This window comes from Mastigoproctus giganteus, chromosome 6 (genome assembly GCF_048544385.1).
Source record: "Mastigoproctus giganteus isolate SK-2022 chromosome 6, ASM4854438v1, whole genome shotgun sequence".
NCBI classification, from domain to species: domain Eukaryota; kingdom Metazoa; phylum Arthropoda; class Arachnida; order Uropygi; family Thelyphonidae; genus Mastigoproctus; species Mastigoproctus giganteus.
In genome coordinates this window covers 161,954,535-161,971,984 of record NC_143580.1, presented here as the reverse complement: position 1 = coordinate 161,971,984, position 17,450 = coordinate 161,954,535, and the positions used below count along the sequence as shown (strand labels likewise).

General features: G+C 40.1%; 1 protein-coding gene across 5 annotated transcripts in view; it reads left to right on the top strand.

Moving 5' to 3' along the window:
- Positions 1-17,450, top strand: part of LOC150084708 (golgin subfamily A member 5-like) — a 322,239-nt gene that overhangs the window by 193,434 nt on the left and 111,355 nt on the right. For all 5 annotated transcript variants that reach the window (XM_090375446.1, XM_090375444.1, XM_090375443.1 and 2 more), the window contains exon 10: positions 1,426-1,575. In XM_090375446.1, coding sequence (XP_090231572.1) covers positions 1,426-1,575 — 150 coding nt within the window. The remainder of the gene's footprint in view (positions 1-1,425; positions 1,576-17,450) is intronic.

Genomic DNA, 17,450 nt, shown 5'->3' with positions numbered 1-17,450 from the left:
TTACTGGTAACAAAAGCTTTGTCATTTTACTCGGTGTTCAGCAGCTCTTCCAGTGATGGTATTGGGTAGCAACGTCATTATCCACTTTAACAGACTCCTCAAATTCACCAACAAAATCCAAATGCTTTGTCCAATTCCCCATTCCCAAATGTTGCTATTACATTTATCCCATGGCTATGTTTTCAGTGATATTCTCCTCACAGCCAGTCTTTCTGAAGCAATTTATTATTACACTCAATGCAGTTCTATCCCAAGCCATAACAAGAGAGATAGACTCCAAGACATTCCACTTTGGCTGAAAATTGTCCCTCATTCTATATTGCTGATCAAGTACTTTTTCAGGTGAGCTGTATATGCTTTTTTGAAGATAGAAATAATGGTTGATCCATTGGTTGCATAGAACTGGTGGTATATATTGGTAGGCAAAAACAACAGCCATATATTCATTAACCTAAGAGTCCTAGAAGAATGTGCCATGCAACGATCCAGAATCATCAAAATGTTGATAAAATGTTGACTAGCTTGACAACTAAAGTCTCCTCTTCAACCAAAAATTGTATTATCTTCAGAGAAGATAGGTCTGGCACTAATAATGCTCATGGAGGGAGTAGCCATACCCTTGGACTCATCACCCATTATGGGGATCAACATAATGGGTGGTGTGAGGACAGATGAGGAAAGCTTATCAAAATGCTGATCAACAGACAGAATTCAGTGTTAATGAATACTTGCTCTCCTACCTATATACATTTCCCTACAGGATCAACCCGCACAATACACCTTTCCATTTGCTCTCAAATCCTCCATGCAATTATAGATTGGGTTGCTCTTAATGATTCTCACAGAAGTGACGAACCACTCAATGCATGGGTCGAATTTCTGCTCAGGCAATATAAACGGCAAGTCGCTGGCACTTTCAATGACTCTGATGGCACAGCAGGTGTTAACACCAGCTAATGTAATCCAACACAGTGTTGGAAATGCCCATCTAGTTTGGTTGCCCTTTCCCTCTGCTTCCAGTAAAACTGGGTATTCGAAGGAGTTTCCAGTGCCGCACTTTAAGTGCCCTAATATAAAAGAAGAATGACATTATAAAATGGCAGTACAGTGTTGCTTGCCAAGTGGCTCCGAGCATCTCCACCAACCCCGAAATGTCAGTACAGTATGACTGTACCTACTCTACTGTTTCAGATGTTGTGTAACTCTACCTCTCTCGAAATGTGAAAAGGAAATATTTCTCCCTTCAGCAGTGCAATTCGAACAGAACTTTCTAAATGGGTGGCATTTATTGCAAACCCACTATGCTGCAGAGGATCAATAAATACTTTTATGTATTGATTGTTTTAATATGAAAACTTTCAACTCTGTTTTTGTGTTTCATATAGCTAGAGGTAACATAAATTTTCTTTTGTCCATTACTTTCAGATTACTGCCAAGGTTGTCAGCACCACAAGTGAAACAGAATTGGGATTACGTCTTTCAGCATTAACAGAAAATCTTATTCAAAAACAAACTTTAATAGAAACCCTTAGTTCAGAGAAAAATTCTCTTTTACTTCAGATGGAACATCTAGAGGTGGGTGAAGTTTTGAATGGGGAATTTTATTTTTCAAATTAATTATGTGTAAAATCATTCTAATTGTCAAAAGTTAAAATTTATGGAATTACGTGATCAAGGACTGTTTCTGAATGATAGATGTTTTTCAGTTTGTTCAATAAGATATGTTGTAAACTAAAAGATAAACATTATCAATAAAACTATACTGTTTATGATCCTTATGAAATCAAATCATAAGAAGCAATTTACTTCTGATGCATATGTTGTGGGACATGCTTTTTATGTAGACGTGTTTTGACTTCTTGAGCATCCTAATATGAAGAAATTTGGGATGCTCAAGAAGTGCAGCCAAAATTTACAATAATTTAGTGAAATTAACAGAAATATTGTGACATTGGCTGGGATGGATATCTACTTCAGTTTGTAGTGAACTGGGAGTTTTGTTTGTGGGATGTTGTTGGCTTGGGTGATGTTTATGGCCTTTCGTGGGAATTGATTTTGGCTATACCATATTAATCATTGTTGTTTCCATGCAGTGAAGTGTGTCATTTCAAATTTTTTTATTTTATTATAAAATTGGCATAGTATTTAGGGTTAGGCACCACCTGTGGTTTCCCACATTTGCACTGCATGTACTCTGTGATGGAATGCAGAACTACTACATAAGCGAGAAAAAAAAAAGTGTCGTGTCTGGTTTATGCAGTATTGTGTTATGTTCTGTCGTTGTGTCTCTGGCTATTTGGCTGCAGGGTCCCTAGTGGAACCCTACATTGCCCACCACCACTACTGGGAGGTGAGTCTGGCTGCCTGGCTGGTCTCCGCCAGGGTCGCCTGAGCTTTCTGGACGGAGACAAAAAAAAAAAAAGAGGAAGATAGTACAAGTGGTGGAGTCAAAGTAGGTAAGAGGAGAATGAGGAAAGAAGGCATCCTCCAGTGGAAAGAAGAGGTGGGAAGGGAGAAGTAGAAATCACCCCTGGTCTCGGAGCCTACTGAAGGCCAGGGTAAGGAAGACAGCTTGCAGAACAAGGGAGGTCTGCAAAGTTGGGTGGATGGGTGAAATGGGAAGTGTCTGAGTTTGATTGGTATCAATTCAGTGCTGTCATTACAATGAGGAAGATGTCGAGTTGGGTGTTCACTCAGTTCTGATAGTAGTGGGTTGTGATGAGGGAGGAGCAGGTACAAGGAGAGATCATAGTAGTTTCAGGAACATCTGGTCTGGATGTCTATGTTGTGGGATCACACATGGAGAGATGATACCAATGCCTTTTGAAGACTGCTGAGGCATATCTGCTAAAGGCTGAAAATGCTTCTTTTGATTTTAACAGGTTGCTTTCTTGACTAAGTGTGGTTAAATTTATATCCAATAACAGTTGATTCGTAGGTCTAGGTAGGTGTTACATGAGTGCATTACATGGTGCCAGTCCTCCACATACACAATGGGCATCGTTTATCCTGATGTCACTTTTTGAATGAACCATGTCCTGTCAGAAGAAAGGTAGTATGTAAATTAGGAAAGAACCAGCCAAGTCTTCGTTTGTTGAGGTAGGAGACACTAGGTAGAAATAGCTTCATAGTACTGCCTTTGGACTCATCCCAACAGATTTGCCAGAGAGAAACAAGTTCCTGCCAAGTTGCTGGAGTTCTTGTTTCAGATCTGCATCAACAATAGTTTTTATCCCCAGTAATTCAGTTTCCTTATTCTTTCTGATGTCATGGGAAAGCCCTGTGAAGGCCACTTGGAGGTCAAGGGGGATATAACCTGTTAATACTTGTAGTGCTGCTGCTGCTGTTGATGTCGTTCTACAAGCCCAAGTCATTTTTAATAACATCAACTGTTGTATCTGCAGAATAACGTTCCTAGCGCTGATGATGGACATACGATGGAAACCATACTGCAGCACCTTATGTTATGAACGGTACAAGAACAGCTGAATAAAGAAGGTGGAGTGGAGGGCCCTTAAGACCCCAGTCTTTGCAGTGAAGTGAGCAAGCATATTGATATAATTTTTGGCCTTCTCTTTCATGGACTTTAGATGTGGCATGAAAGTTCTGCGATCATCTAGGGTAACACACCTAAATATTTGAATGGACGTTGATTCTTGAGTGCATGTCCTTTATAACGAATGGTTGGTGGTGTTTTAATGTCAAGACGGCCTTTGAGAAACAGGGTTCTGTTTTTATCTGTAGAGATTTCCAGGTTTGACTGTGGTTTCAATAGCTGCGCGAGTAGAGCCCTCAACAATGATAACCATGTCATTTGCATATGAGAGCTGTGTGGTATGGGGGGAAGTCCTGCAGGAGCCATTCATCCAGAATCATATTCCAAACAGCTAGCCCCAGAACTGAGCCATGCGGATAGCCTCTGGTGAGTTGGTGGGTGATACTATGAAATTTTGTTTTCACGGTAACTTTTCTGTTATAGACGTAATCTGTAAGACATTTGACGATGTTAAAGGAGCAGCCAGATATTCTGGCTTGCCACAAGATACCTGGCCACCAGACGGTGTCAAAAGCTCCCTTAAAATCTATAAAAATCACCAGTATGTAATGGGCATCAGAATTATATGTTAGCTGAGTGGTTTTCAGTAGTGCATCAATAGTTGAGCACTCTTGAAGCCAAACTGGAGTGTCGAGGCGAGTCCTTTGGTTTCATTGACAGACTGAAGACGGATGAGAAGTAACCTCTCAAATATTTTTCCTAATTAGAGCAATAGAGCAATTGGATGGTATGCTTTGGCTGTAACAGTGGGACGATTTGGATCTTTGTTTTCCAACATGTTGGAAAGGAACCTTCATTAAGACACATGTTGAATAGTTGTACTAGAACATCGGGTGCAACGGACCAAAGGTGTTTGATGGACTCTCCCTTAATTGAGGTCTAGTCTGGGAGCTTTTCCATTTTTGATTTTATTTATGGTTAATGCAACCTCCTCTTCCGTGAAGGGTTCTTCTATGGCTGAGGGCAAGTAGCCCTGATTCTCGGTGATGACGTTTCTGTGTACTTCGATGTCACGATCAGGATTGTCTTGGTAGATTATTCCATCTAGAATCTTGTTCATTGTCTCTTCCCAGGAAAGCGTCTCTGAGGAGCCCTCAGAATGGATAGAATTTATGATATCCGTGCCCTGCTTTGTTCCTTATGAGCTTGTGAACCAAACCCCAAGGGTTTTTATTGCCTTCTGTCTCCACCAGGGCAAGCCAGGAACTTTGTTTGGCATGATAAATTTTGTTTGTGTATTCTCTCCGGATTGCATTGTATCTTTCCTTGTACTGTGCTACTGTTTGCGGTGGGTGTGTTCTTCGTTTTCTTTGAAACTCTTTCCTTGCATACTGGAGAGAGGAGCGGAGATATTTTAATTCTTCTGAACCAGGGAACTAATTTTAGATGTCGGGTACATTTTTTCATCGAAGCACGTGATGCTTTATGGAGTAAGTCTTGCAGGAAATTAGTTTTCTGGTGGCTATTCATGGTTTGAAAGAACTCGGCTGAATGGTGGTGAAGAGCATCGGATAATGTTCTCAAAAGTATCCCATTTGGCAGTTCTAATGGAGAATCTGATGGTATTGTGAACATGTATCAAACAAGTAGAGGTACTGTTTTCAATGCTATATGTCATTAGTCAATGATCATTGGTGGTGGTAGTGTTGTGCACTTGCCAATGCCTTAGTCTGTTGACAAGAGAGGGGGTTAATAGTGTGAAATCCAGATTAGACTCCCCAATTCCTGAGCTGTGTGTAGTTGGCTGTCCCAGTAAGTTGGCTATTCCAAGTCCGTGAGAGACGATGAATTCCTCTTGTAGGTCTCCTCTGGCATCACTGGTGGCATTATGCCATTGGGTTGATCGAGCATTTGGTCAGCAGCTATGATAACATCTGCATTTCCAAGGAGGTTAAAGGCTTGCTCAAGACGGGCAATGTGTGGCTGTATCTTGGTGCCAAATTGGAAATATGCAATGAGAAATGTGTGTAGCCAAAGTTGCCCTCAACAGTTGCCCCAGCCAGATGTGGGCAACATAGGGGATCGATTGTAGTAATGACTAGATCCGGATTGCGAACAATGTTGGCTGCAAGACAGTGCTGTTGTGTAGTTAGAATTTTTCTGTATATTAAGGGATAACCAGAGACCCTGCCACATATGCAGTAGGGCTCTTGGAGAAGGAAAATATCAAGATTTAATTCCTCCATGAGGAGATGTTGCTTAGATGCCACTGAAATTGATTTTTTGTGCATTTATTTGGCCTATGCGAAGTCTGGATGATGGTAAGTATGCTGTCCTACTTTCCATAATTGGTGTTATTGTGTATTATTTCAGCTGCTCTCTTGTAAACAAGGCATGATCCATCTCTCACAGAGTGATCACTAGGTTTGTTGATGGATTTGCAATTGGCGCATTTCGGTGGCCAAGTGTTATTGGGGCATTCTTTGTAAAGGTGGCTGGCTTCTGCCGTATACCAGTTTTTGCTTCAGACATTTGGCTGATATGTGTCCATATCCTAAACAGTTATAATATTTCAAGACTGGTACAAAATCGCTTATCCTATATCAGGACCAGCCTAGAAAGACTCTTTCTTAAATAATTAATTGTTTTCTGATTCTGGGAGATACTTATATGATCCAATCTTGCCAATAACTTACTCTGGTTTTAGTGGAGTATTTTATCTTAATTTCGCTATAAGCATCCTCCTTCTGCATGGTCTCATAAAGATTCCTGTTGTAGATTTCATTAATTAAGTCATCCTTCTGAATGGAGCTTTCTACATTCTTGTCTTTGAGACTCCCAGCTTGATAGCCGGGGGTCCCAAAGACAAGACTAGTATCCACTTCGGTTCTGCAGGATTTTATCTTTTCTAAGTCAGATTTTAAATGCTGTTTCAAGAATGATTCCTTTGTCCCTGATCTTGGGAATACTTTTGATCTTGACATTACCTAGCTTTGATTCGATAGTGTGAAGGATTTTTTTTTTTTGCTCCATCACTGTCAGCAATGTTGCAGCCCTCTCCAGCTTTAATAATGAGCATGTGTTTATGTTCAGATGTAATTACTTTGGGCATTTTTGCCGCAGCTGCATTTGATAATTGTTGAGTCCTTACAGGTGTGTCCACAGATATGGCTGTGGTGGTCCGGTCGTCCGTAAGTATGAGCGCAGAACTGTTGACAGCTGCAGTTAGTGTAGAGTTAGTCAACTCTGGAGTTGTTCGATTGCAACTTTAAGTTGTTGATTTTTTATTATCAATTCATACAACATCTTCTCAAGGGAACCCCAGCAATGTGTTATACAGTTTTAGGGATCATACTGTTGTCACTGTTTAAGCAACATTCCATTTTGTCTCAATAGAGGGATTATCTTTAGATTGGGTATGTTATTGCTCAGAAAAGTGGAAAGTTCCTCATCATCTTCAGCATCCTCCCAAAGCTTGTGGGGAGGGCATTTCAAGTGACCTATACATTTTTCTTGGTTAGTACCACCTTCAGCAAAGTTTTGCATACCATGTTGGCTGGCATACATATGGCTATCACTGAAAAGGCCCCGAGTGCCAAGCAAGTGATCATAGCGATATACGAAGCGATTTGAAAGCGTCTTTTTTCCAAGCGACTGATTAGAGAGTTTGTTAAAACCTTTTCTTTTATAAAGTTATTTATTTTGGCTCTTCCTAAATAAAGAAGTAAGCTTCCTGCCAAGAAAGGAAAGACACCTTTCTATTATATATATATAATTAACTTCTCTAACACACTAACTACCTTTCGCTTGGTCACTGGTGGCACCGCTCCTGCCTCTACGTGGCGGGGCCGGTAACCTGGGAGAAGAAAGTCCCTCTCCCGGGACTAAAAGGAGCAAACATGGAATTTGATAATTTTCCTCCAATTGAGCCTCGACGCTCATCAGGTCCAAAAGTCAATGACACAGACCATGACACATCACAGTCGAAAAGACTGCGAACTGACAAAGAGCAACAGGAATTCCCATCTTTCCTAATCTTCCACTCCTTGTCAAGCCTATGCATGAATACGCTCTCCCCATTTCTGATACAGAAATGCTTAGAAAGCTCATCAGGTTTGCCTAAAATAGTGAAAAGGCTTAGATCCCTAGATTTGCTAATAGAAAGTGTGTCGGAAGCAATCAGAGACTTTGCTGAACCTCTCAACCTTTGGTGGTATTCCAGTGCAAATTACACCACATGCAACACTAAATACCTCCAGAGGGGTAATTGCTGAGTGGGATTTGATGAATGTCACAGATGAAGAACTGGTCCAAGAATTAAAAGAACAGAAAGTCTCACAAGCTAAGCGGATTATGATCAGAAAAGATGGTCAGCTTGTTCCCACATCGAACATCATCCTAACGTTTGCACACCAAATTTACCATTGAATGTTAAAGCCAGCTATCTAAACTGCTGTGTAAGACCCTACATTCCTAATCCCATCAGGTGTTATAAGTGCCAAAAGTTTGGGCACTCTCAGACTGTCTGTCGAGGGGATGCAGTGTGCCCAAACTGTGGTTCCAAATCTCACACACAAACGGAATGTGATGCTGAAACGCCACATTGTCCGAACTGTCAAGACCAACATCCCACTTATTCAAGGACCTGTGAACTATGGAAAACAGGAAAAAAGATACAAAAATACAGAGTAGAGCGGAAAATGACTTACCCGGAGGCAAAGAAACAAATTATGCTTACTACACCTAAACACAGCTATGCAGCAGCAACAAAGAAATATCAGTCAGTAGCCACTCAAACTGACGTGTCAGTTCCCCCATCCATGTCTATTGCAGACTGGGCTAGAGAAATACTCTTAACCTCACAGCAGTCTACTAAACAACAACAACATGCGACAGATTGTGCCAATAATACACTAATTACAGTACCATCAACTGCATCGCAGTCCTCCTCAGAAACCATAAAAACTAAGATAGTAGCTCCAATGCAGAAAACTCAGCCAAATTTAACAAATATGGATACAGATGAAAACATCAACCAGGATGAGACAATCTTAGATCTACACGCAGATGATGACATGGACACCAGACGACCTATTTTCTCGAAAAAAGAAAGAATAAAATTGGAGAGACAGAAACAGACTGGACCTAAAAGGCAGACTGAACCAAACCCAACTACTAAAAACAAATAATGGACCACATCATACAGTGGAACTGTAGAGGCCTACGTATAGCAACATTGATGATATCTATGACCTAATCCAACAGTGCAGTCCGGTAAGCATATGTTTACAAGAAACTAATCTACCACCACAAGTAATCCCAAAAATCAAGAACTATACTATATATCAGCATAACAGAAATAACAATAACACTGTGTGTGGAGGTGTGGCCATTCTTGTAAACTCAAGAATTCCTACTAAACATATTCCACTGCAGACCCCCTTAGAAGCAGTAGCAGTACGTGTCTCCTTAGGAATCCTACTAACAATAGTTTCAATCTACCTATCACCAAACAAAGTATATACTTATAATGATCTAGAAGAACTTCTGCTGCAGATCCGTCCCCCCTTTTGTTTATTGGGGGATTTTAATGCTCACCATCCACTCTGGGGTTCCCTGCATACAGACAGACGAGGAAAAATTCTGTAATCGCTACTTGACAAATGTAATCTAACACTGCTGAACACTGGTGCAGATACTTACATTCATTTCGCTACTAGAAAAACTACAGCTATAGACTTAACAATCTGCTCTCCAACATTGTATCCCCTCATTCACTGGTCAACAATGGATAATCCCCTAGTGACCATTATCCAATAATTTGTGAAATCCAAACATCTAGAATACCTCAGACAAATAATATGCACTTAAAATGGAAATTTTGCAAGGCAGATTGGAAGTTGTTTGCTTCTAATATCTCATTCGACAACAAAATTATCAGACATCAATCCATCGATGATGCTACACAACACATCACAACTGAGATCCTAAATGCTGCAACCAAGGCTATACCCAGAATCCGTACTGGTTCCTCTAAACATGCAAACTTGTGGTGGAGTGATGCGTGCCAGCTTGCCAAAAAAGAGAAAAATCGGGCATGGAACCTGTTTCGAAAACACCCAACAATGGAGAACCTTATAAATTTCAAAAAACTTAAAGCAAAAGCACGATTTGTAAGGAAAAAGGCTAAAAAAGATTCTTGGATCCAGTTTGCCTCTATTATAACGAAAGATACGAATAGCAGAATAATCTGGAATAAAATAAAAAAACTGAATGGAAGATTCTTACCAATGCCTTATACAATACTGAGATGGAACGGACAAGACTTATCTTCTCCAATTGAAATAGCCAATGCTCTTGCAGAAAATTTTGCCAAAATATCAGATATTACTGCATATGAATCATGCTTTCAGCAACATAAAAGAAGGGCTGAGAAATGCAAATTAAATTTCAGCACAAAACTAACACATCCATATAATCAGTCGTTTACACTTTTGGAACTACAGGATGCTCTAAAAAAATCAACAAATGGGGCATCAGGTCCTGATGGGATTTATTACCTCATGCTGCAACATCTAGACCAAAAGGCATTAAATTCCCTATTGCTGTTCTGAATCGGCTCTTCTCCGAAAGCCACTATCCACATTCATGGTGTCATTCAACAGTGCTAGCGTTTCCTAAAGCTGGAAAAGATCAGACGAATCCATGCAACTATAGACCAATATCCCTTACCAGCTGCTTGGGCAAGACAAGAAAAGATGATACACAATAGACTTGTATGGTACATAGTCCCACTCATTCATTAACTGTAATCAATATGGCTTCCGCAAAAACCGATCCACATTAGACTTGATGGTGAAAGCCGAGTGTAACATACGAAACGCCTTTATCCGAAAAGAACATTTTGTCATGGTGTGCCTAGATATTGAAAAAGCATTTGACACCAACTTGCTCTATGGCATTCTACAAGACCTCTATGCCATAGGACTCAGAGGTCAACTCCCAATGATCATAGAGAGTTATCTTAAACATATAACTTTTCAAGTGAGATACCGTAATGCTCTTTCACAATCTTTTGTCCAAAGAGAAGGTGTACCACAGGGATCGGTACTCAGTGCTACACTCTTTGCTCTCAGAATAAACAGTTTAGTGCCCAACATTTTGGGTAATGTAGACATGTATCTGTATGCTGATGATCTTGCAATATCGTGCCATTCACAGAATATGCGTTCCATTCAACGACAACTGCAACTTTCCATAAACAAAATAGTGTCACGGACTTCACATAATGGTTATCGCTTATCCGCAACCAAAACTGTAGCCATTCACTTTTGTAAAAAACGTCAGTTACATCCAGAACCCCAATTGTCATTGGGAAATAAACCGATACCAATTACTAGCAATATCCGATTCTTGGGCATGACATTTGACACCAAACTGACATTCCAGACGCATATACTACAAACACGAACTATCTGTACGAAAAAGCTGAATATACTTAAAGTTATCTCATCCATGACATGGGGGGAGCTGATCGCTATACTCTGCTCCATCTGTACCGAGCTTTAATAAGATCACGATTAGATTATGGCACCCCAGTTTATGATTCCGCTCGAAAGACTCTGTTGACCTGTCTTGACACAGTACAACATAGTGCGCTCAGGATTGCTCTTGGGGCATTCAGGACTTCGCCAATCCAAAGCCTATATATAGAACCCAATGAACCTCCACTCCACTCCACCTTCGGAGAAAGATGCTGCTCCTCAACTATGCAGTTAAAATAAATAGTTTTCCATATCATCCTATCTGGTCACCCCTCTATGATCCCCAATGGATAAACCTTTTTAGAAATAAACCTCATGAAAACAAACCTACAGGAATCCACCTACAAGAACTAATTCAGCAGTGGAATATGCATTTGACCAATATTCATCAAGATAGAGAAATCGTGCAACCTCCATGGAAAGCATGCATACCTTCATGCGATTATTACTTTCAACTTGGCGTGGGGGGGGACAATCCCTGAACAATGAAACTTTTCAGAAAATACATGCAGCCCACTCCTTGGCAAATGCACAAACTCTGCAAATTTATACTGACGGCTCCAAAAGTAACACAGCTGTGGGAGCTGCTGTGGTACTACCAACATCAACAGTCTCTGTCTCGTTGCCTCAGGAATGCAGTGTTTTCACTGCAGAACTCTATGCCATTAAGATGGGTTTGACTTTCATTGCTACTAACTCCACACCAAAGACTATAATATATACAGACTCTTTGAGTGCAGTGACAGCGCTCCATGGCAGTTTTCGCTCTCCACATCCATTGATAAATCTAATAAGAACTCAAATATTGGATCTTCATAAAAATAAGCAGAGTGTTACTTTTTGTTGGATCCCAGGGCACACTGGAATACCAGGAAATGAGCATGCAGATAAAGCAGCAAGAAATCCCACTGACAATGACAATATCCAGATTCCTTTCACAGACTATAAATTTATCATTCACCGAATATGCAATGAAAAATGGAGAGAAATTTGGCATAATCAGTTAAATAACAAGTTACGAAATATAAAACAGAATCCGCAGGTATGGAAATCTAGTTTCCGCTCAAACAGGCACGAAGAGGTTGTACTTGCCAGGGCACGTATTGGACATACCCACCTTATGCATCTCTATTTATTTCAAGGAAATAACCCCACAGTATGCATGCATTGTGATTCACCACTAACTATAAAACATATTCTTATAGAGTGCGATCATTATCAGTCTATCAGATTAACATGATATAGATCCCTCCGTAACTTGAATGAATCTCTTCAACTAAGACATTCTTGGAGACAACTCTAATCTATCTGAATTTTTTCACTTTCTGAAACAGATTAATATATATATGCTCTTATAAACTGCTTTACTGGTCTGTACAGTCTCTCTCCACAGAATTAGGCGCAATTTGGTCATAGTAGCCCTTGCGCCAAAAAAAAAAACAACAACATCACTGAAATGCCACCTTCTCCTTCCATTATTAAAATATTCTGGTTTGGAGGTAACTGGATTACTGGGGGCTACTCCATAGTTGTTAAGATTGCAGCTATCATTTGCAGTGGATTGTATCTGGATATCTCATCATGAATTACTTTTGAAGGGGAAGATGTATTATGTGCTTTTGAGATTTCAGAACTGCGCAGAGCAGCAGGACTATCAGTATAATTGCTTTCTTCTGCATTTGATAGAGAGTTGGATCCGTCAATTTTAATAGAATTATCAGGCTCACTTGCCTTTCCTTTGGTTTTCATCACTTTGTTTTGTGAAATTTTATTGTCTGCATGCATTTTGCAATCGAGCAGCTGACACATTGAACAGTCAGCGAAGCAATCTTCCGACACTGGGTGCATGTGGACTTTTTGGTGTTAGTGCTTTTCTTCTGTATCGGACTTGGCATATTTAGGCAATAAACAACTCTTACAAATTTATTGTAATGTTTTATATATATTATTATTATTGTTGCTCTTATATTATTTCTCCCTGATTTGGAGATTCCACTCTATGACTGGTACTGGTACCAAGTACAAAGGCTGGTTGTAATGTCTGGTGTTATGGTGTCTATATGTCTCTTTAACTGTATGTCTGGTGTTACTTTTGGTCGAGGAACTCTCTGACTATCCTACAGGTGTTCAGGATTGCGACTTTCTGAAGTTCCCTGTAGGTGTTCTCTGGGAGACCTCTTGCTGCTAGGCAGCTATGGAGGGTCTTAGCACCATACCGGGCCGACCGGGCTAGCCGAGTGGGTAAAGTGCCTCCCTGGCAACCTAAAGGTCGCGGGTTCAAATCCCACCTCGGGCTTGGATCAAAGTACTGCAAAAACCTTGGGAGGTGCATTATGGCCACAGAAGCTGATGCGCCAACAACTACCAAACAACAAACAACAACAGCGCCATATCAGTGGTTGACGCGATGATTGAGATGGTGTTACTTCTTGCATATGCCACATCTACTTGACCTCATGTCTCAGGTTTGTGTACAGGCTGACCTCAATGAAAGCGGTTAATTTGTCCCACTAGCGCATCGTGCAAAACGGAAACGCGTTAATCGAATATAATAATCAATAGGAAAAATTATAATTGGTCCTTGACCTTCAGGAATGTCCATAAAGAATTTTTAAAATACCTTTTAAATAACTTTTTAACTGTATGCCATATAAAAGATAATGAAAATAATTATGGAATTAAATGTTTATTGCATAAAACAGCAGTTCCCAAACTGTGCGACGCAGAATATTTTAAATTTTAAATGAGGGAAACACGGCGATGCTCGACATTTGTCGGACATCGCGTGAACTACTAGCTTGAGGTAGTAGTTCACAATTTCAACATTTCTTATTAAGTAGTTTGGACCTAACTACTTAATAAACAGAATTGTTAGGTATTTCTTTTGGTCTAGATGTGTCATGAAAAAATTACTGAGACACTAAGGGTGCCGTGAAGTGAGAAAGTTTGGGAACCTCTGACATAAAATATACAATGAAGAAACAATTTGTTATGGAAATATTTGAACAGAGTCGTTTGAACAGTGTTGACTTTCTTTTTTCATCAATCAATTTTCAATTTTCGATAGCCAACAACAATCTTCTCTGGGCCCTTGAGAAATAAATATTGCAGAGAACCTCAAACCTTTTGTTTGGGGTTCTCTGCAATACGAAAGATTTCATCTAGTTCTTTTACCTTATTTTAGCATTAAATCAGCTCACACACCAACCATAAGAATAAGTATTTACTGTAACTAAAATATTTACATATTAAAATAAAATAAATATTTACAAAAACTGCTATTATATTAAATTAAATTATATACATTTAAAAAAAAAAAAAAAACATTAAAACTGTGATAAAATCCTTGAGATAAAATACACTAAAATAAACCGGATTAAAAGCGATAAAAATCTCTGGAGCTTTCGGAAGTATCGGCTTCCTTCCTCAGCAGTAACAAAACTTCCTGCAGCACGTCCATATATATATATATATATATATATATATATATATATATATATATATATATATTTTTTTTTTACATGTATATAATTTAATTTAATATAATAGCAGTTTTTGTAAATATTTATTTTAATATGTAAATATTTTAGTTACAGTAAATACTTATTCTTATAGTTGGTGTGTGAGCCGATTTAATGCTAAAATATGAATTTTCCCAACCTCAGAGGCCTTTTTCAGGATATAGTTCTTTTACCGTTATCTCCTTTGTGGTAACATTTTCTTCTGGCTCATTTAAAAATTAGAATTTTTAAATGCAAGTCTGCATTGACTTTATTAGTGAGAGACAAACAAGTAACATGTCTTCTTCCGGTGGGTGATGGAACACACTGAGGCGGGCAGCAGGCAAACGTTTCTTTATTGCCCATCCGATGTATGGTAAGCTTAACATGAGATTCAAATCTTTTTTTAAATATCACATAAAAAGAAAAAAGATTGCGTTAACTGGAAAGTTGCATTGTGTAAAGTGAAAAGTGCTATAATTTTTTCAAATAGCGGTAACTGAAAAACTCGTTAATCGAACTCGCATTATGTGAGGCCTGGCTGTGCTTCCTAATTTTTTTCCTCATGGGTTTTCTGGACATTGCTAGTGTTGGGCATCGGTATGTCAATCAGGTAGGTAGCTTTTTCCATCTTGTCCACAAGGGTTACGTCTGGTCTGTTGTGTGGGGGATGGTCTTTTCTGTTATTATGGCGTGGTCCCAGTACAGCTTGTGGGTTGGGGTCTCTAGTACTGCCTGGGGATCGTACTTGCAATACAGTACACTTTCTTTGGTCAACTGGTATTTCCTCACTAGCTTCTGATGTATTATCCTGGCTACCTAGTCGTGTCTACAAGCATACTCAGTCTGGTGATCACTTTGCATCCCCCTGTGATGTGTTGGATTGTTTCTTTTTCTGAGGCCAGGTGGCATCGTTGATATGTGTCATCTGACACTCCGGGCTCCTTTGTGATGTATTTTCTATAGTTTCTGGTGTTGTTTACCTGGTCTTGGATGGCCAGCATGACTCCTTCAGTCTTGGGGAAGAGGGTCCTGCTTGAGAGTCATGCATTGGAAGCAATGTTATCGATGTGATCTTGATGGAGGTCATTTTAGTGTCTGTTTTGCCCATCTTTCTAGCTTCGTTTCTTGTGCCATCTCGGTGGGAGGGGACTCCTCGCTTAGGTTGAGTGGGGTATTCCACTTATCTATCTTCCTAAGGGCTGGTGCTGTGTTGGTCTTGAAATAATCCTTCAGGTTAACTATCGCTGTTCTTCTGTTGCTCTATCAGGCCCCTTCCTCCCTCTTTCCGAACTATTGTTAGTCTCTCCACTGCTGACTTAGGGTGGTGTTGGTGACTCTTGGTCATCATTGTCCTTTTCTTTTGCATGATATCCTCTAGCTTGGTGTTAGTCCAATCTATGACCCCAAAGCTGAATGGATTGAACATAGTTAAAGCCATAAACACCTATACTGGAGCTGCATAGGTGTTTATGGCTTTAACTATGTTCAATCCATTCAGTTTTGCTTTCAGCAGGCTTCTGAGTCTCTCATGATTTTTTGGTCAGGCACTACTTGATTTCCTTGTGCTCTAACTGCTGAGCTTGCATCATCCCTAGGTATTTGTAGGTATCTCCTTCTGTCATAGCTTCCATCTCTTTACCAATCAGCAGCTGGTAGTTTCAGCCGACTAATTTTCCCTTGTGCAGCACGTGGGTCTTGCATTTTTCTAGACCAAATTCCATTCTGATGTCCTTGCTGAATTCTTCGCGGATCCAGCGTAGTCGCTGGAGTTGCTTCTCGGTTGCCACGTAGAGCTTGATTTCATCCATGTACATCAGGTGGGTGAGGGTGTACAGGTTCTTTCTTCCTTCTTTGAGGTTATATCCATACTTGCTGCCGTTAAGCATGGTGGATAGCGGGTTGAGTGCTAGACAGAACCACGGTGGGCTCAGAGCATCTCCCTGAAAGATACCTCTTTTGATGGTGATTGTTTTGGTTGTGATGTTCTTGACCTTAATGGTGGTACTCCATTTTGCCATTGTTGCTCCTAGGAAGTTTGACAATATCAGATTGACCTTGTAGATCTTCAGGGTGTCTATTAGCCAGCTATGAGTTACGGAGTCGAAGGCCTTGCAGTAATCGATGTAGGCTGTGTATAGGTTGCAGTGCTTCTTGTTGTAGGCTTGCTCCATAACTGTGCCATATATGGTTAATTGCTCCTTATATCCTTTGTTCCTCCACTTGCATCCTTTCTGCTGTTCGGCCATTATGTTCTGACTCTCTAAGTGGTCTGATATCTTCTTGGTTATGCAGCTGGTCAGGATCTTGTACATCGTTGGGAGGCAGGTGATTGGCCTGTATTTCGCCGGGTTTCTTGTATCTGTCTTTAGGCTTCAGATATGTGACTCCTTCAGTGAGAAACTTCGGTAAGAAACTTATTATTATTGTTGTTGCTCTTATATTATTTCTTCCTGATTGGGGGATTCCACTCTGTGACGGGTACTGCTACCAAGTACACAGGGTGGTTGTAATGCCTGGTGTTATTGTTGGTTGAAGAATTTTCTGAATGTGCTTGGTTGCTATGTAGGGTCTTTGGCACCCTACCGGTGGTTGACATAATGATCAAGATGGTCGTTCCTTCTTGCATATGCAACATCTCCTTGACGTCATGTCTCAGATTCGTGTACTTCCTAATTTTTTCCTCATGGGTTTTCTGGACATAGCTAGTGTTAGGTACCGCTATGTCAATCAGGTAGGTAGCCTTTTTCACCTTGTCCACAAGGGTTATGTCCGGTCTGTTGTGCAGGATGGTCTTTTCCATTATTATGGTGCAGTTCCAGTACAGCTTGTAGTTTGGGGTCTCTAGTACTGCCTAGGGTTCATACTTGTAGCGTGGTACACTTTCTTCTTTTTATTATTATTAGCTAT